Source organism: Plasmodium relictum, assembly GCF_900005765.1.
Source record: "Plasmodium relictum strain SGS1 genome assembly, chromosome: 13".
Lineage (NCBI taxonomy): Eukaryota > Apicomplexa > Aconoidasida > Haemosporida > Plasmodiidae > Plasmodium > Plasmodium relictum.
The window spans coordinates 1399942-1421656 of record NC_041691.1 but is presented as its reverse complement, the minus strand read 5'-3'; the positions used below and the strand labels follow the sequence as shown (position 1 = coordinate 1421656).

The following is a 21715-nucleotide window of genomic DNA, read 5'->3' as shown; positions in this document are numbered from 1 at the left end:
TTATAGCAATTTCCCAATTTTTTTTAATTATACTTTCTACATTCTATATTATATATGATTTATATTAAATTACAAATTAAATATTGAATAGTTAATAAGATTTATTCTTATTTTAAAAATTTTTTTTTTTTTTTTTTATTTAAACTGTTAAAAATATAAAATTTAAAAAGAAATAAAAAAAAAAAAAAAAAGCCTTAAAATTGATTTTAAATGTTATATATTCTTTTTAAAAAACAAACGAAAATTTTATTAAATGTGTATATGTAATTATTAAAATAAATAAATACACACATTTGCAAAAATAAAATAAAAATGAGATAACAAATTTTTATACATGCAAAAGAATACTACAAAAATTACAGAAAATAATCTAATAATTTTATCAACACAAAATATTACATGTTTGTTTATATGTATTATATTTTTTATTTTTTAAAGTTTATTAAATACATATAAATAAGCAAATTATGTGTATATGGCAACTTTATAATTAAAGGAATTTATATATTTTTGAAAAACATATATATTTGAAAATATTTACTTTAAAAAAAAGCTAAAATTGACTTTTTAATTTTTTGTATATATTTAATATTTAAACATCATAATGATATAGTATTTTAAAAATAAAAAATTAAGATAAAAAAAAATAAATTAAAATATTAAGAACCTCCATTAAAACAGAATGTTATTTTCATTTGTTAAAGAATAACTTCAAAAAGTTCAATTGTAAAGATTAATAACAAAGCTTAAAGTTTAGTTAAAGAAATGAAAAAAAAGAAGTGCAATTATATTTTGAATTAATGTAAGAAGTAAAATACATATATATAAATTTTGGATTAATGCAAGTAAGCAAATGTATTAATATGAATGTATCAAAAAAAAAAAAAAAATAATTAAATCTATTATTATTTAAATTGAATTTAAAAAAAAATAAAATAAAATAAAATTACAAATATATAAATTTTAGGTTATTGAAAGAAAAATTATATAAATTTTTAATAAATGGGAAAAAAAAAGAGTAAATAATAGAATTTTTAATGATTGAAAAAAATAAGGAAATGGATACCTATAAAATGCAATACAATTCAAAAAAGAAAAACAGAATAAAATAAAAATATATAAATTTTTATTTAAAAAAAAATAAAAAAAAAAAATTTTTTTTTTTTTTTATTAATAATGATATTCGATATATATAATCCTGGTGAAAAAATAGAAAATGAGTTTTTAAAAGAAAAAATTAGATCAAAAATAAATGAAATGCTAAAATGGAAAAGAAAGGGATTTCCTGGTAGTAACCCGGTTTCCTTAACAAACCATAATATAAAGAATTTATTTAGAAAGGAATACATAATATGTGAAAAAACAGATGGAGTTAGATATTTTTTATTTATAGCGTCTAATACTACATTTTTAATTGATAGAAATTATGAAATTTTTAAAAATGATATGCATATTCCAATGAAGGAAGATTTATCAAAAAAACAACAGTTAACTTTACTAGATGGAGAATTAGTAGAGGATATAGTTTTTGATGAAAAAAGAGGTATTGAAGAAAAAAAAATTGTTTATTTAATTTATGATGGACTATACATACAAAGAAAGGATATAACAAATCTTTCTTATTTAGATAGATTAACATATGTCTATAATAATGTTATAACTCCTTTGAAAATTTATAAAAAAAAAAATTTTAAAAATAAAAATTTTAATCATTCATTAGAATCAGTATATGATGATGTAAGCATAAAGAAAAGAAAATACAATTCTACCAATGAATATGATGAAGAAAGTGGAAGTTTGGATACAAAAGTAAACAATAATATAAATATCTCAGATATTTCTAATATAAATGATACAAATTATAATGAAACTAATTATACTTATGAAAAAAGTAATAGTAGCATTAATATAGGCAATGAAATTAGCTACAGTGACTGTGATATTAATGATAATATTAGCTCATCATATTCATCTACAAATTATGATAATGATTGCCCATTTGAAATTTATTTAAAGGATTTTTATAGCATTGATAAAATATGTGAATTAACAAAAATAATGAAAAAGTTACCCCATCCATCAGATGGTATTATTTTTACACCTTTAAATTCTTCTTATGTAACAGGAAATTTTTATCATTTACTAAAATGGAAACCTTTAAATTTAAATACAGTGGATTTTGGAATAGAAACTGTTTATGACGAAAATAATTTACCAAATAAATTTGAATTATTCATTTCTATTAACGGAGTAAGAACATCCTATAAATGCTATTTAGCGCAGTATGGGGATGTATATAAAGAATTGCTACAATTAGCTCTTAATAATAAAATTTCTCATTATATTATTGAATGCTATTATGTTTCAAAAAATATATATTCTATACGTAAAAATGATAATTCAACTGAAACTGAAATAGAAGGAGGATGGATTGCTCAAAAAATTCGATATGATAAAAATATTCCTAATGATATCTCAACATTAAATAAAGTTATTCAAAGTATTCTTGACAATATAACTATAGATTCGTTAATTAAAGAAATTTTAAGGAATAAAAAAGGTATGTAAAAAATTAAAAAAATAAGTTTATAAAAGTTTATTTTTTAAATAATATATATAGACATATATATATTACTTTAAAATTTAATAATATATATGCTATTAAAATAAAAATGCTCAAACATTTCAAATGGGTGTTAAGTTGCATATTTCACTTTTTTTTTTAATAAATATACATATATTTATTTATTTATTTTTTTTTTTTTTTTTGTGTATAATATAGCACAACCACATTTTTCTTTACTTATAAAATACATCATTTTTTATTTCATTAATTTATTAAAACCATATTTAATATTATGAAAAAAAAAAAAAAAAAAAAAAAGCATATAAAATTAAGTATAAAGATAATCTTAAATTTAAACAATTCATATGAAGAAATATAAATAAGAATAATATATATACATAAATATAAACAAAAATAATATTGAATTACACATTAAAATTTTTAATTTATAAAGAAATAGTAAAAAAACAAAAAAAAAAAAAATAAAATAATTAAAATTTTTAAAGATAAAACAAAAAATATGGTTATGCAATTTATGAAGAAAATAATTTCATTGAAAAAAATATAAAGAAGCTGATTTTATTCAAAAAAAAATGTTAATTTTTGACTCAAATATTATGAAAATATATTTTTTAATTTAATATCTAACTCTGATTAATTATAAGTGATGTATTAAGAAAAAAAAGTAAAAAAATTTTATACTATTTTCTATATATTTGGCTACATAAATATATACGTATATAATATAAAGCTTTGAAATTAATAATGAAATGCTTCAATAAATTTTCATATTATTTATATTTATTAATTAAAAATAAAATTAGTAAATATATTGTTATTATCAAATCAAAGAGTCATGAATAAATTTTTTTTTTCTTTTCTTGATATTTATATGTGTATATAAGAGATACGATACTTTATTTTTTTTTTTTTTAACATATATAACATCAATGTAAATATATGTAATTTATGTTTTGTAGATTTATCATTTTGTCCTTTTTTTTTTTTAAAATAACAAAGTATATACAAAATTTAAAATTAAAATAAGAAAAATAAAAAAAAATGTTTTAGTAAAATAATGATTTGTTTATAAACTTGTGTTTAGGCATAGTTATCCTTTCTTTAAATTCAACATGCTTTTCGAATACAGGTAAATTAATATCAAAATTTTTTTTTTCTAAAACGTCTACATACTTGTTATAAAAATCAATAAAACGAGGATTAATACATGTATATATAAAAACATATGCATTTTTTACACAGCTTAGTATGTCCTTTTCATTGATATATGAAACATTACTGTCATCACATTGTAAATAAATATTATTATTTGATTTTGTTAAGGCAACATAATGCCCATATTCTGTTCCTGATCCAATGTGTTTAATTAAACCAGTTAATTCATAGTAAAAATGATTGTTTCTTACATAATTTTGTGAATTTTTTTTTTTTTCATTAAATTTTCCATTATTTTTTATATTATTTATTCTGTCATTTTTAATGAACATTTCTTCATTTTTCATATTTTCATAATTATCTACTTTATATTTAAATAATAAAGTTTTTATGTTAAAATTCTCATTTTGAAAATTTTTCGTAAAGTATGAATAAAGTGTGTCAATATCTTTGGATATTCTTAAAGAAACATCTTTATAAAATTTTGAGAATCTAATTTTTTTTAATTCTCTTATAATAAGCTTCCTTTTTTCTATTATTATATCTCTTAAATTAGAAATAGATAATTTTTTTTCTATTTTTTTTTTACAAACTTCACTTTTCAAATCTGAAAATATATTTTCAATTTCTTTCAATACATGAATACTTTGATTGTCCTCACCCCCTCTTAATTTAGTTTTATTTGAAATCATATTTTTATCTACGTTATAATCTCTAAAAAATGCTTGATTTCTATTTAAATTATTAAAATTTATTTCACTCTGATTTTTATTTGAATCTTTAAACTTTATTTCATTCTTATTTTCATTAAAGTTGTTAAAATTAGTCTCACTCTTATTTATGTCGTTCTTTGCTTTACTACCTGATATCATTTTTTCATATAAAGATATAACATTATTATTAAAATTATTTTCAAATAAATCATAGTTATTAACATAACATTTCATGTCTAAATATAATGGATATGTTATATTTTTGTGATTTTTTACAATGTGATAGTTAGAATTCATAAAAAATCTTTTAATTTGTATAGTTAAAACTCTTGGTAATTTATTTATAATACATTGTTTTGATGCAGTTTTTTTTTTTTTACATTTTTCGCAATAATAACCATTTTCTCCCATTAACATTTCTTTTGATAAAAAATTTTTTAAAGCATCTTCTAGATTATTAGACGAACTTATATCTAATGATAATTCGTAATATTGTTCATACTTGAGAGAAACATTATTGCACTTCATGCATATCGTAACATTCTTAGTAACACCTGTAAACATTTTCTGTATATAAATGGATGAAAAAAAAGAACATTTTTCTAATGAACACAAAAAATATCTTAAATATTCATGTACATCCTCTTGATAGCCTATATTATAGCTATTGCAGATATATTTTTTAATATATGGAATTAAAACATTTTTTATTACACTTTTCTTTGATATAATATTACAAGCGAATTCTTCAAATAAGCAGTAAAAGCAAAAGATCCTTTTTTTTCTCTTTTCACAATTTAATGAATGCAGTTTATTTAATAAATCTTTACAAATATATGGAATTCTTATAATTGCTTGAATAATACTATTAAAGAAGCATATGTTTTGTCCATAGTTATATAAGCCAGCACCTTTAGATGCATAAAAAGAGGAATCTAAATTTAACTGAATTATTTCATTATCTTGTTTTGATTTTATTTCTTTTAATATAATGTATTCATTTAAATTTAAACCGTTTTCTTTAACAATGCACATTTCTTTACAGTTTTTATTTTCATCTAGTGAAAGATTATTCTTTTCAAAGAAATCATCTTTGTTACTATTATTTTCATTATTATATATATTAAAATTTTTGCTATCACTAATATTATTTATATTATTATTATTAGTATTGCTAATTTTTTTATTAATAGTATCATTAACAATTTTGTTATTTTCTCCATGAATAGAGTTTTCAAAGTTATTATTTACATTACCAATGCTATGTTCATCTTTATTTTTTGATAAACTATCTCTGATTTTATTTATTTCATCCTTATTTTTATTGGAATCCTCTTTACTTTTATCTATTTCATCTTTATTTTTATATACATTAATTATATTTTCATTCATATTTTCTATATTTTCATTTTCATTGTTTTTATTTTTATTTTCATTTTCATCATTTATATTTTTATTTATATTAATTATATTTTTATTTTCATCACTTATATTTTTATTTTCATCGTCTACATTTTTATTTAAATTATTTTCGTTATCTACATTTTTATTTAAATTATTTTCATTATCTACATTTTTATTTAAGTTATTTTCATTATTTACGTTATTACCCTCCTTAATTTCATTAGTTTCAGTAATATTATCATTAAAATTGTATGAATTTTTTAATTTTATATTGTAATGTTTTTTTTTTATTTTATTTTGACGCCCATATTTTTTAATATCGGTAGCACTGCTGATTAATTTATTAATTGAAGTAACATCAATGTAATTGTAAATATTACTTTTCAACTTATTATTATTTATAATATTTTCCTTTTTTTTAATTATATATGTTTTTTTTTTACTTTGTCCAACTATTTTAATATAATCTACTTTACTTTCATAATTAGTATCACTATTTCTATCATTCATTAATGCTTCTGATTCAAAATTCTTAGTATTAGAATTATGAATTTTATAATTATTATTATTATTATTATTTTCATTTTCATTTTCTTTATTTTCGTTATCTTTTATTTCTGATTTACCAAATTCTTCTAAAAAATTTTCCATTATTTTATTTTGTATATTAGTTTTTTCGATGGTTCCACTTTCATTTTTATTTTTTGATTTTATATTTTCATTTATTTCACTATAAAAAGTACTCTTTCTTTTTTTATTACTACTTTTTATTTTATCATTCTTAGTTAATGTGATTTTCTTATTTAAGAAAGCAATTTTCTTTAATATTTGAGTATCATTAATATCAAGTTTTTCTTTTTCTTTTTTAATATTTAATTCGTTAATAGATTCCTTCTTATTATTAAGTATTTCATCTTTTTCTTTATTCGAATCATAATTCTGAAACTTTTCTATTTCCAAATTTTTTTTTTTTTTCGATATTTCAGTTGAATTTCTAATAATTTTATCCTTTTTTTTGTAATCACTGCAATTTATAAATTTTCTTTTCATATTTACTAATGAAAGAACAATTTTTTCTTCATTATTTACAGCTTCCTCATAAGTTTTTCTATTTTTATTTTTATTTTTTTTTTTGCACTTCTTATATTTATCATAATCTTTATTTCCTATATCATGTTTATTTATTTTTGTTTTATCCTTTTTTTCATTTATAATATCACTAAAGTTTCTATCTATTAGTTTATAAGATTTATCATATATTTTATTTAATTTTTGTTCCGATTCAATTTCACATGAATTTTTTGATTTTACTTTTATAGAATTTTTATAAGTTTTGTGTATTTTATTTTTCTTTACTTTAAAACCCTTTTTTAAAAAAATTAAAAAATTATAGCATCGCTTTCTATTCAAAAACATATGCCTCGAATTTGCTTTCATATGATTTACAAATGTGTTCTTTATTTTTTTATTAATTTTTTGATTATGAAACCTTATTATGCTAAGTTTATTAGTTATTTCACTTTTTTTATTTGAAGATATATCATTTTTTAGCAAAGCTATAGAGTTTTTTTTTTTTTTATTTATGTTACTTCTTTCATTATTTAAAATATTAATAGTTTTATTATTTATTTTTAAGATACACTTCTTTTTTTTACTCTCCTTTTTTTTATCATTTTTAAAATTATATTTAGTTAAATTTTCTGCCTTAAATCCTTTATTGTAAGCATTATTCCCATTTATTTTTGATCTTTTCTCTTTGCTTTTTTTTAATTTCAATTCAATTTTATTCCCTAATTCATTATTTTTCTTTATTGAATTTGATTCATTATTTTCTAATTTTTTCTCTTCATAAAAATCCACATAATTATTAAAAATTGAAACATGAATTTTCGCTTTCAGAAAACTCATAATTTTACTTGTTTTTCTCTTTTTCTTTTTTTTTCTTTTTTTTTTTTTTTTTAAATATTTTTCATTAAATAAGGAGATTCTAGCAATTTTGTTTCTTTGAATTACATTGTCTGTTGTACATAAATGATGATGTTTTAAAAATTTTTGAAAAAAATAATAAAAAAAAGTCTATTTTATCAAAAGAATTATTAAAAAAAAATTAAAATAACATGTTAAACAAAAAACAAATATATAACAAATTTCAATTAAAAGTAGAAAAAAAAAAATTATTTTTTATTTTTTTTTATAAAAATTCTTATAACTTTTAAAACAATTTATAAATATATATATATATTATTTTTTAATATCAATTTATAGAATAATAAATAACTTAAAATAATGTTACTTTTATTAAAAAAAAAAGTTAAAGGGTTTAATTAAAATTAAATATTTATATATTATATTATTTTTTAGATGATCACAAAAAAAAAAAAAAAAAATTCATTCCATTAGAGTCTTTGACAAACTTGTACTTTTTTTTAGTTTTTTTCTTTTTTTTAATATATTTTTTTGATATATTAACTATTTTATTTTCCTTTTTCTATAACTAACTGTTGTATTATTTTTGATATTTGCATAATTCAAATTGTTCAATTTTTCTTTTCTTTTTTTTTTGTTCATTTATTTATGTATATATAAAAATTGGCCTATGAATAAAATAAAATAAAATGTGCATTAATTTTTTATTTTATTTTTTTCTCAACACACATATTAAGTACAACTTTTTTTTTCAATGTCTAAATTTTTCATTACAATTGATTTAAAACTTTTATGAATGTATTTTAGTTTTATCAAATATGCATAAAATAGCAACTGAAAAAGAATTACTTATCGCATTTTCTAAAATTTTGTAAATAATAATACTTGTTTAAAATTGAAAAAAAATAAAATATTTAATTCAATTATTTATATGTTATTATAAATTATTATGAATAAAAAACATATATTTTTTAATAATTGTTTGGTACTATAAATAAAGAAATCACTTAGAAAATTGGAAAATTTTTTGAAAGAATTTTTATTTTTGATTTATTTCTAAACAGAAATCAATAAATTAAATTTAAAATAAAATAGAAAAAAGACATTTTATAAATAAATAAAGAGAAAAAATTAATTCCTGTAAAACATAAATTGTTACATGATAAAATAGCAACTGCATTTTTTATTGCACTTATTGAAAACATTTCCACGAAATTTAAATTATAAAAATTATGTTAATAAGCATTTATAAAAAAATATATATATTAATATATATAACATATTATAGAAGAAAACATTCTAAATTTTAAAGTATATTCATTAAATTTTGAAAACAAAATAAATATGGATGAAATTTATTAGAATAATCTTAAATAATTATAATATAAAAAAAAAAAAAAAAAAAAAGAGAAAAAACAGTGTGAACTCATATATTTTCAAAAATATGCACAAATTAAAAAAATATAAATACATAAAAATTTTAAATTAGACTACTGTAAATTAAAAAAATCAAAATATATGTCTCATGCCTAATAAAAAATATATATATAAAATAATACTTTAAATTATTACACTTTTAAGTATTGTTTTTATATAATTTTTATTTTTTTCCTTTTTTATTTTTCATTTTAATTATAATTTCTTTAATATTTAAAATAATTTTGTATTTAGAGGTATTTAAAAAAATAAAGACAAAGAAAAATTATAAAAAAAATTATTCAGTTGGAGGTTTAATGTTAGGAGGAAATGGTAACTGAGGTGGTACTTGATGAGGTAATCTTTGTTGCATATTATTAGGATTTGGCATTGGTTGATTCATAGGAATATTTAAAGGAATCATAGGTCTTGAATTATTTACTGGAGCATTTGGAGTCCTGAAATTTGGATTGACAGGTGGTGTTAAATTTTTTGTTGTACTAGCATTTAATGTAATACCTGTTGGCATATTACTAATAGGGTTTGTTAAGTTAGCATTAAAATTATTTTGCATAGGAACATAGTTATTTAATGGTACACCTCTTCCTGTAGCTATTCCTTTATTTATTACAGTGTTTATAGATTTTTTATTAATAGGTCCTTGTTCAGCTGTAAATGAAACAATATTTTCTCCTCTTATTAAAATTAAACCAACTACTCTCTTTATTTCCTAAAAATAAAAAAATAAAATGAAATTATATATGAATATACAGAATATTCTATTTATTAACTTCTGACTACTCTAAAATAAAAAAAATAAAAAAAACTAACATAGTGTATATAAAAGATATTGTAATTCATAAAATACAATATAACATTTTATATAATATCATATTAAATATTATGTAATTATTTCTAAATTTTCATATATTAAATTACATAACATATAAACAATAATTATTTTATATATTATTATATAAAAACGTAAAAATTTTTTACATTTGTTCATCTTATATATAATTCTTTTATTAACAAAATATTATAATAGATATTTTTTAAAATAATTATATACTAAATAAAATAATCATTCACATGTACTCTTATCTACTTAAATCTAAGTTTTTAACACATATATATATATATTATATGAATTAAGTGTTATTATTAAATTATTATTTCTCATAAAATAAATTTTACTTTAAAACCAGTTTCTTGATCTTTTATTTTTCTAAACTCTTCAGCATCAACTAAAACTATATTCATGTGCCTATCATATGACAGAAAAGTACCAACAAAATATCTAGTATCACTAACAGTAACCCTAACTCTATAATGTAACCATGTTTCCAAGCGTGAATTTTTTCCCATTTTTTTTTTTTTCTTCTTCTATTCTTTTTTTTTTCTGTTTTCCCTTATTTATTTTTCAAATTAGTACTTTAATATTAATAGAAACATAGAAAATAGGAATTTCTTTTTTTTTTTTTTCTCTTATTTTTTTAATATTTATTCTTTTAATATTTCAAAAAAAAAAAAAAAATTCATAATTTTACTTTTTGTAAAATCATTATGTTTTAAAATCATATTAAATCATAATTTTAAAATAAAATAATAATATATTTATAATGTGGAATGAAATTAAATTAATTTTTAATTAAAATAAAACGTAAATTAAAATTTTAAAAATTAAAAATGTTATAAAAATTTATTTTATATAAATTATTGTATTACAGTAACTTAAAAAAAAAAAAAAAAAAAGAAAAAAATACTAAATTTAAGAAAAATGAACTTAAAAATTATTGTAAAATAAAATTATTAAAAAAAATGTTATCGTTAAATGAAATTAATTTTGAATTGTATAATTATAAAAGCTTTTTATAAAGTGAAATGAATACATAGTAAAATTAAGAGAATATAAAATTTATAAGGAAACAAAAAAAAAAACCTCTCTAAAAAAAATAATAAACAATTTTAATGATTTCAAACCTTTATAATTTTTCTCAATTTTTATAGTACTAAAAGATAGATTTTAAAGTGTCAGCTGAAAAGAAAAAGAAGAATGTTTATCCTTTTAATAAAAACTTAAAAAAAAAAAAATTAAAAAAAAATGATACAAATGCTTAAGTTTACTTAGAAATATAAAGTAAAAATTTAAAAATATGATTTGATGTTATATTTATGAATTTAAAAACAGAAAAAGATATTAAAATAATATACTAGTATTTATACTCATTATATTTATTAAAAAGCATATTAAAAATTTGGTAATAGTGATAAACATATAAAACATTCATGTTTTCTTTAATATGGTTTGGTAATAATTCATATTCATGAGCATTATCTCTAGGTATTATTAAAGTACGTATTCCATGATTTTTAGCTACAATAACTTTTTCTATTAATCCTCCTATTTTTAAAATACATCCGTTTAAACTTATTTCACCAGTCATACATAAAGAATTATCTACTGCTATTTTCAAGTAATATGATAAAATCGATGTAACAAAATTTACACCTGCACTTGGTCCGTCTTTTTTTATATCACATTCACTTAAGTTTATATGCAAATAATCACTTTGAAAATTTGGAATAATTTGATTGAGTAAATTAATGGAATATGTATTTGCGATTATTATACTTTCTTGCATTATTTTACCAACATTTCCAGTTATTATAATATTAGTATTAAAATTGATTTTTTTAAATCTATTTTTATTATTAAAATCCACATCATCTTTTTTATTGTATCCATTACTATAGAAATATTTATCTTCTTTAAGTGAAAAAGAATTGTTTTCATAAAGATATGTACCTTGATTAATATTTTTAAATTCATTGCCATCTTTAGCCAACATCTCGCGCATATTTTCCTTATCACAGTTATAGCCTGAAGATGATAATGGATTTTTCATGGCTGATAAATTATAAAAATTGTTTTTACTTATTTCATTTTTATCAATTAAAGATAAATCACTACCTAATATAGAAAATGGTAAATCATTTTTTTCATATCTTTCTTTCGTTAAAGAATTATTATTATTGATGTTGCAATATTCATTATTAAGACATTCGTAATTATTATTTCTGATATTATAACATGTGTTATTATTATTATAATTTTCAATATTATTATCTTTTATATCGCTTTTATTATTATAATTTTCCATATTACAATGGTGATGTTCATTATATTTACTTTGAAATTGATCATAATTTTTATAACTTGTTTTATAATTAGGAAAACAACTTTTTGATAAAAAGTTATTTGCTAAACTTGACACTTCTATTATAACTACTTGACCACCACTATCAGTAAAAGCTAATGATTTTAACGTACCTTCAAAATTGTGATTTTCTTTACTTTTCTTATTCTTAATAGAATCCAAATTTATAAAATGATTTAAATTATTTAATGTTATACTAATTTCTTTTGTATTTCCTTTTAATAGCATATATGCCCTTCTTTTATAAATATTATAAATTACATTGTAAAATTGTCTTAACCCATTTTCATTAGTATAATTATAAATAATATATAATAAAAATTCATCTGATATATGTAAATATCTGTCTGTAATTTTTGTTTCCAATTCTATTTTTTTTTTTAAATAATTTTTGAAAATATGAACTTTTTCTATATTAGTGTAAGGATATATATTTATTATCTCCATTCTGTCTAATAAAACATCAGGAATATTTTCTACTGTATTAGCAGTACAAATAAAAAAAATGTTAGAAATATCAATAGAAATATTTATATATTGATCTTTAAATAATTTGTTTTGATTAGTATCAAAAATATTTAAAAAAGTATTATAAATATTGGTATTTACATAAGAAACTTTATCAAATTCATCCAGTATAATTAGTGGATTCATAACATTGGTTGATATTAATGATTGTACTATTTTTCCTTCATAACTATTCACATAAGTTTTTCTATGACCAATTAATTCATTCATATTATTTATATTATTCATATTTATTACATAATATGGAATATTCAAACATTTACTAATAGATTTACAAATAGAAGTTTTCCCGGTACCTGGATAACCAACTAATAAAAGTATTTTGGGTTTCACATTTTTATTTAATATATATGTACATAAATATTCAAGTATATACTTTTTAACATCATTTAATCCATGATGACTTTTATTTAATAAAATTTCACACTTATTTATATCTTCATTTAATGGTTGATATTTATTGTAGGGAATACTTAAAACAGTATTCAAATACTGATAAGTAGATGAATAATCATTACAATTTTCGTTATATAATAAAAATTTATTAATCTCTCGAGAAATAATTATATTAGCTTCACTATTTAAATATTTTTTTATAGTATTAAATTTATTTAAAAAGTTTTCGCATAGAACCTCATGATCACTTTTTTGACGAATTTTATTTTTTAAACTATTAATATATTCTTTTATTATCAATTCTTTTTTTTCTTTTGCAAATTTTTCATTTAAATCACTAGTTAATTCTTTTTTCATTTTTAACATAAAAATATCTTCATTTAATAAATGTAAACATTTTTTTAATTTTTCTTCTATATTATTACTTTCAAACATATCTTGAATTGTGCTATTTTTATTTATTGTTATATTACCTATAAAATTCACTAAACTATTTATATTCTTAATATTGAAATATTTTAATAATAAATTATATTCATAATTATTTATACTATTCATGTTTATTATTTCTTTTATTTTATTTATAATTTCTATATGATATATTTTTATGTTCTTATTATTTATATCGTATCTTTCAGGCTTTATTACATCAAATTCTATCATATTATTTTCATTCCAATTTTTTATTTTTATTTTTTCTAATAATTCAACAATAATTCTACATATATTGTTAAATTTATTGAAAATAAAATTTCTGCCATTATTTATACTATCATTATTTACGTTATTATTGTAACTTAAATTATTATTAATACTACTGTTATCTCTATTGTTCTTTATTCTACTGTTAACTATATTATCTTTATTAGTGTGTATTTCGTTATTTGTACTTTCATCATAAATAACTTGTTTAATTAAACCAATACATCCATAACTATAAACATCACTTAAATTATGGATATAGTCAATATCTTTCCTTATAAATTTACTCGTTTCTTGTTCATTTTTTTTATTTTTTAAAGAAATACTTTCATTAAGTTCTCCATCACTAAATAAATCGAACGTTTCTTCTTTTTCTGCTTTTCTACTAAAAAAAAGACCAATATATATTTTTTTCTTTTCATAATTTTCCAAATTTTTTATAATACTTTTATCACAGTTCAAAACATAAGAAAGTCCAGGAAAAAGTGGTTTGTTCATAAGAGCAAAACCTTCAATTTCTTTTATTAATTTTATATCATTTTCATTAACAATTTTTGATGAACGAGAAAAAAATCTAACTTTAAAAAATTCTTTTCTCTTATATTTTAAGAATTTAAAAGAAAATAACATGATAATTAGTTACAAACAAGAACAGAAAAAAAAAAAAAAAATGATACTATTAAAAAAATAATTAATTTATTATGTTTTCTTAAAATATATTCATATGTACATTTTTATTAAGAAGGCTAATTTTTTTATATAGTTTAAAATAAAAATATAAAAAAAAAAAAAAATCTGTATATATATATATATTTTGTTATAATTTCAAAATCATTTTCTAAAATATTTCAATAGAAATATATTTAAAAAATTATTTTAATAATATAAGAAGAAAGTTTTTAAAATTTAATATTAAAAATATTTAAAAAAATAACTGACTTTTATATTATAGACTTCTTAATACATATTATAAACACTTTTTAAATGTATTATTCTGAATAAAAAAAATTAAAAAGAAAAGAATATACATATAAAAAATTAAATTAAATAAAAATTATGTTAAAATAAATAAAACCTTATGTAAATAAATAGAATAATATAGAAATGAGATTAAAAAATGAAATAAGTAATTTTTTTTTTTTTTTTTTTTTCTCTTTATTGTGGCAATTCCCATTTAATTGGATCTAAGTTATTTTCAATAAGAATTTTATTACATTTATTAAAATGATCACAATTTTCAAAATGCTTTATACTTAATGGAGATGGGTGTCCAGCTTTTAATATATAATGTTTTCCTACATCAATTTTAGAGCATTTTTTAAAGGCAAAATTACCCCATAACATAAAAACAATTTTTTCTTTTTTTTCATTTATTATATTAATAACTTTATCAGTAAATGTTTCCCATCCATAATTTTTATGAGATGCTGGTTTGTTTTCTTCAACAGTTAGAGAAGTATTTAATAAAAAAACTCCTTGCTCTGACCAACTAATTAAATTCCCATGGCTACTTTTTTGTTTTATTTCTTTTAAAATGTTTTTTAAACTTGGTGGTATTTTAATACCAACAGGTACGGAAAAACATAATCCCATTGCTTGGTTTTTTTGATGGTAAGGATCCTGACCTACTATAACTGCCTTTATTTTTGATAAAGGTGTTTTCAAAAAAGCATTAAAAACTAATTTCTCAGGTGGGTAAATAACTTTAAATTTTCTTTCTTCCTTTATTTTTAAATACATATTTTTAAAATAACTTTTTTTTAATTCATCCTTTAGTTCTTCAAACCATTCTATATGCATTAATTTTCTTATTTCTTCTATATAATCATAGGTTTGTTCATTTTTGTTTGCTTCATTTTCCGTAATTTTTGTAATATTTAAATTAGTATCATTAATAATTTTCATATTTTCTAATTTATCTTCATTCATAATTTTCCTTTTCTTATCATCATTTTCTTTTTTTTCTGAATCTTTTAAATAATTATGTATAATAGTATCTGTACATTTCTCATCACTTCCCTTAATTTCTGTACTTGTGATTTTCTGTCTTTTACGAGTAAAAAAGCAATCTATTGTTTTTTGAACTTTTATTTTATTCATTTATAAAAACAATATAAAAAAAAAAAATTAAAAAAAAAAAAGGAAAGAAAATATATATATATATATAACTAATTATTATTATTAAATATATTCTATAGAAATGTATTAAAAAAAAAAAATTATTTTATTTGAAAATTTACAATATGCTCAATGAATAAGTGAAAAAAAAATGTAGTTAGACAAAAAATAAATATATTATTTTTTTCATAAAAAATATAAAAAAATTTAAAAAAAAAGAAAAAAAAAAAAAAAAACTAACGAATTTGTTGTTTTCTCAATTTTTTTTTTTTCTTTTTTATTTAAAAAACAAAAAAAAAATATATTCCTTTTATTTTCATTTTTCATTTTTACTATATAAAAAATAAAGTTTTAAGGAATCATATACATATTTTGTCTATGTATTAACATAAGTTAAAACACATTAATAATTAAATCCTATTTATTTCATTGAATAATATCACAGATGTAAAATTCACTAAAAATAAAAAAAAGAAATTTCATCTTTTTTATATTGGCAAAAAAAACAAAAAATAAATAAATAAAATGATCTGTAATTATTTTATAATTCAGATTTTATTTAAAAGGAAATAAAAGAATATTTTAAGTTTCATTTTATAAAGCATAAAAATAAAAAACTGTTTCTCTTAAAATTCTATTAGAATAAAAAAATACTAAATATTTTTTTTCTATATACAATTTCTAAAAAAATTATAAATTAAACATTAAAAATTGATTTCAAGTTTTCGATAAAATTTTTTTTAAAATTTTTAAAAAATTTCAACTTTTCTAATTAATAAGAGCACTATTTATAATTATAGAAAGAATACATTTTTTAAAAAAATGTAATATATTTGCCAAATAAATTTTCTAATTTATTTCTATTAACGAGCACTTTTAAATAACGAGTTAAGAATACTTATAAAAAATTTTACAATTTTTTCAATTCATAGTTTTTTATTGAAAATATATAAAGAATATATCACTTAAATTTCATAGTAACCCTTTTCTTTGCAGTTATTTTTAATAATATGCTAAATTTAAAATGAGAACATAAAAAGGTTAAAGAAAAATAAAATATTAGGTGTATAAAATAATTTAACCTACTCACTATATATATATAAATCTTAATAAAGTGATAATTTAAATTTAAGAACAAAAAAAAGTTTATATTTTTCATATTAACTTTATTAAACAATCAATATTTAAAATATTTTCCACCTTTTCTAACTAAAAATTTAAAAATTACACACAATTCAAATTTCCCTTCATAATACACATTTTATAAAGAAACATTTAAATTTTTATTTTCAATTGCTTAAATTAAATTCTTTAAAATATTTTAAATTAAACATGATACTTTGATTATATTTAAAAAATTTTTAATTTTTATGTAAATGTATTGAAATTTTTCCATTTAAAAAGAATAAAAATAAAAATAAATAAAAATAGAAGAAAAATAAATATCATTTTCACTTTGTTTTTTGATATTATATTATTTTATATAACCTAATTTTTGTATAATAAGAATTAATTTTTTACCTTTTAATTATTTAGTCTTTTTCTAATTTATTTATATTTTTTTTTATTTGTTCATTCTGTTTCAACTTTAATAGCAGATTTGTTGCTTTTCTTTTTATTATTCATATACATTTTTTTGTTCTTTTTTTTTTATTTTAATTATACTAACTGTGTACACTTTTTACATAAATCAACAGTCCTTTTATTCCTCATTATGATTTTAAAGAAAAAATTTTATAATAAATTTGCTGTATGTACTTTTTTTGCAGATTTGTTCTACAATTTTTAAGTAAATATATTTCATTTATGAATTATTTTTATTGTCTTTACTTTTTTTCAATTATTTTTTTTTTCATAATTTTTATCGTTTATGTTGTTTTTACTTTATTTAATTTTTTTTTTTTAATGTTTGATAAAGGAATAATAAAAATATATTATTTAAGATAATGGGAAATCTATTATTCACAGATAATTCATCATCGTCTAATTCCGATAAGCATTGTGAGAAAGTAAAAAAAAAAGGAAAAAAAAAAAATTATTCTAGTGATGAACCTAGAAAAAAAGATGATATAAAATTAGAAAAAAACGCAAATGAAAATAATTTGGAATTGTTAAAAACAAAAAATAGAGCAAAGAGACATAATCCAAGCAATGCCATATTAAGAAATTGTATTTTTTCTGTAAAATATAAAGTGAAAAATTATTTTATACCTATGATGTTGGAATTAAAAAATACACCTACATGCGAAATTGTAGTTATAGATGATTACTGTAATATTATAAAAAAAATTTTAATTAAAGATATAGAATTGATTGAGAATTCAATTAACACTATAGATATATTTTTAAGAATAAATGAAGAATATACAACACAGGGGAAATTTAACTTATGCAGCTTTATATTAAATGACAATAATGATAAAGCATCTTTTATTCATAATATAAAAATGCTATATGGTATAGATGTATTAGAATATGGGAAAGTGAAGTATAATAAGATAAATACCCAAGAAGTAGAAGAGAAATATATTTATGAAAAAAATATTTTAGACAAAGAAAATGAAAATAATTTGTATTGTATAATAGATGATATAAATAATAATTTATATAATAAGGAAGACTTATTTGAACAAAATATTGATAAAGATAAAATGAGTGAAACATTAAATACATGCTTAAAATTAGGAGAAATACACAATCCTATTATTATTTTAGGTGACATGGAAGATGGTAGTATTATAAAAGTAAAGGAATTGAATTCTTTATCTACCTCAAAGAAAAAAAAAAATATATCACATGAAGATTTTACACTCATAGAATGGTTTTTATCAAACGAAATTGGTTCAAATAAATGTTTTCGTGAAAGTTCCATTCATTGTGGTAATAATTTATTATTAAAATCTTTTATGATAGGTTACTATATAAAAGTTAAAGTTTGTAAAAATATATATATTAATAATAAGAAAACATTTGTTACTTCAATAAGTATAAAAGGGCCAGTTACAATTAATGATGATACTGCAAAGCAAGTTTTAAAGCATTTGTCTAATGTTAATGAATCTATTCAAATATATTTATCTTCATCTGATATATATAATATATTTTTTTCTTCTAGTGAACCAGATAAATATGTTATAGGATTATTTATTTTTTATCCTGCCTATATATTTATTATGAGAAAAGGCCTAAGATTTGCCATCACTTTAAATGAAAAAAGTTATTCAGTAGATTATGTATGGAATTCCTTTTATTTAACAAAGAAGGATGTTTTGTTTGATAAATCATCCAATTTTATACCATCTTATATAGATATGTCAGATGTTCATCTATATTTCATAACTCTCAAGTATAAAAAATATTTATACATATATATACATATAATTTAAAATAAAATTGCTATTATGTATATTTTTTTTATTAATTTTTTAAAATATATTTTATATGCACTTCATTTTATTTATTTACTTTTTTTTTTATAGCATAAATGGGGAAAAAATAAAATCAATAATACGAACCAATTCGCCCAAGGAGAGGAATGAAATATACGCAACTGTGTTTTTTTATAAATATCAGAAAAAACTTCTTGTTAAAAAATAAGCCAACATAATATATATTGAGCATTATTTATTATTTATGAAATATTATTTATTTTTCGTATTTATATTAAAAAATTTATTCATCTTATTTTACCTCATTTTTTTTAATCTTAATTCATTTTATTCCTATCATATAAAGCTAGATAATTATTTTTCATTTCTACAATTTCATAATATCATACCAGTTTTTTCACCTAAATAATCTTATATTTTTCAGACTTTTTTTTCTTTTTTTTATAGTCTATGGATGAATGGATAAGAGATTCATTAGCTGGATCATACAATAAACTTAAAAAAAGGTTTGAAAATATTTTTATAGAACTAAAAGGAGAAGAAATAAAGAAAATAGATTTAGTTAATATATATAATTACGTATAATATATAGAAAAATATCTAAAGAATAATAATTTATTAAATTTTAAAAAGAAAAAGATAAAAAAAAAAAGTAACTGTGTTAATGATAATAAAACAACAATTTTTTTTTAAATTTAAATTTCAACAACTTCTAATACAAAATTTTTTTAATTTTTTATTAAATTTATCTTCTTTCTTTTTTTTTTTCTTTTTCTTTTTCTTTTTTTCTTTTTTTTTTTTTTTTTTTTTTTTTTTTTTTTTTTTTTTTTTTTTTTTTTTTTTTTTTTTTTTTTTTTTTTTTTTCTTTCTATTTATTTTATTTTATCTTTTATCTTTTTTCATTTTTAATTTTTCATTTTTTTTTTCATTTCTTTTTTATTTATTTAATGGAAGATGTATACATTTTTGCTTTAATTATTGATATGAAGGTAATAATACATTAAAATTTTTTTATTATTTTCATAAATTTTGTATGAATATATTTTCTTAAAATTAATGCTGAAATTAAAATATAAAAATGGAAGAAAAAAAATATTTTGAAAATTTGAAAACTTTGACCCACGCTACATTTTGTTTTGAAAGTGAAGATCATACTTTAGGTATTTAAATAAGGAATATTAAGCACAAAAATATTATATATAAATAATATATATATATGTAGAAATGTTATATATGTGAAAATATACATATATGGGAATATTATACATTTATAGAAAAAATATATGTTTAATAATAAACTTTTATAAGACTGAACATAATTTGCATCTATTACCACATGTTAATTATATGGAATTAAAGATAGTTTAGTTTTTTTTTTTCTTTTTTTAAATATCTTTTAAATTAAATTATTTTATATTTGCCTTTCTTAAAAATAGGAAATTGCTTACGTTGTATCTTACTTCAAAAAGAAGGTGTAGAGTTTGCTGGATACACAGTACCTCATCCAACGCAAGCAGAGATTAATGTTAGGATTCAAACAACAGGTTAATGAAAAAGAATTATATATATATTTACGCAATTTTTCACTTATTATTTTTATGCTTACTATATATTATGCTTTTTTTTTTTTTTAGGGAAACCAGCTTTAAATATTTTAAAAGAATCCTTAGATGATCTCGCCAATACATGTGATATTATGTTGAACAAGTTTAATGATGTATTAAAATATGCTTATTGAATTATTTTATTTTAATTTTTTTTATTTTTTTTGTTTAATATTTTTATTTTTCTATTTAACATTTTTAAAAAATTTGTTCATAAATTAATAAAAAAAAAAAAAAAAAACATTATATTTATTAATTTTTTTGTTAATTTAATTAGAATAAAATTATTATAAAACAGCATAATAAATTATTAAATAAATGGTAAAAATAAACGGTTTATCTTCATTAATAAATCCTCTAAAAAACATAGAAGAAATTCACTTATTTCAATGAAAGAAAGGATGTAAATTTCGGAAAAATATAATATTTACAAATACAAATATAATATAAAAAATTGATTATTTAAAAATTGTATATTAAATAATTAAATTACATTTATAATTAAGATAATTTTGTATATAAATTCATTATTCTAAGAACACAAAGAGAATATTTA

The 21715-nt window shown here is 17.7% G+C and overlaps 7 protein-coding genes across 7 annotated transcripts; 3 read left to right on the top strand and 4 right to left on the bottom strand.

Moving 5' to 3' along the window:
* Positions 1-1176: 1176 nt before the first annotated feature.
* On the top strand, positions 1177-2568 carry Pgt1 (RNA guanylyltransferase, putative; the record flags this gene model as incomplete). The annotated part of the gene is made up of 1 exon (XM_028678897.1): positions 1177-2568. One exon carries the CDS (start codon positions 1177-1179, stop codon positions 2566-2568), a length of 1392 nt encoding a protein of 463 aa, XP_028535997.1.
* A 1065-nt stretch (positions 2569-3633) lies between these two features.
* Positions 3634-7767, bottom strand: PRELSG_1336400 (ubiquitin carboxyl-terminal hydrolase, putative; the record flags this gene model as incomplete). Its single annotated transcript, XM_028678896.1, has 1 exon — positions 3634-7767. The coding sequence occupies one exon, from the start codon at positions 7765-7767 to the stop codon at positions 3634-3636; it is 4134 nt and encodes a 1377-aa protein (XP_028535996.1).
* A 1732-nt stretch (positions 7768-9499) lies between these two features.
* On the bottom strand, positions 9500-10569 carry SNRPB (small nuclear ribonucleoprotein-associated protein B, putative; the record flags this gene model as incomplete). The annotated part of the gene is made up of 2 exons (XM_028678895.1): positions 9500-9931; positions 10399-10569. 2 exons carry the CDS (start codon positions 10567-10569, stop codon positions 9500-9502), a joined length of 603 nt encoding a protein of 200 aa, XP_028535995.1.
* An 845-nt stretch (positions 10570-11414) lies between these two features.
* Positions 11415-14678, bottom strand: PRELSG_1336200 (ATP-dependent protease, putative; the record flags this gene model as incomplete). Its single annotated transcript, XM_028678894.1, has 1 exon — positions 11415-14678. The coding sequence occupies one exon, from the start codon at positions 14676-14678 to the stop codon at positions 11415-11417; it is 3264 nt and encodes a 1087-aa protein (XP_028535994.1).
* Positions 14679-15203: 525 nt separating this feature from the next.
* On the bottom strand, positions 15204-16148 carry PRELSG_1336100 (uracil-DNA glycosylase, putative; the record flags this gene model as incomplete). The annotated part of the gene is made up of 1 exon (XM_028678893.1): positions 15204-16148. One exon carries the CDS (start codon positions 16146-16148, stop codon positions 15204-15206), a length of 945 nt encoding a protein of 314 aa, XP_028535993.1.
* A 1964-nt stretch (positions 16149-18112) lies between these two features.
* On the top strand, positions 18113-20140 carry PRELSG_1336000 (conserved Plasmodium protein, unknown function; the record flags this gene model as incomplete). The annotated part of the gene is made up of 3 exons (XM_028678892.1): positions 18113-19512; positions 19646-19751; positions 20003-20140. 3 exons carry the CDS (start codon positions 18113-18115, stop codon positions 20138-20140), a joined length of 1644 nt encoding a protein of 547 aa, XP_028535992.1.
* A 493-nt stretch (positions 20141-20633) lies between these two features.
* Positions 20634-21293, top strand: PRELSG_1335900 (DNA-directed RNA polymerase I/III subunit, putative; the record flags this gene model as incomplete). The annotated part of the gene is made up of 3 exons (XM_028678891.1): positions 20634-20715; positions 20992-21099; positions 21190-21293. The coding sequence occupies 3 exons, from the start codon at positions 20634-20636 to the stop codon at positions 21291-21293; spliced, it is 294 nt and encodes a 97-aa protein (XP_028535991.1).
* Positions 21294-21715: the final 422 nt, after the last annotated feature.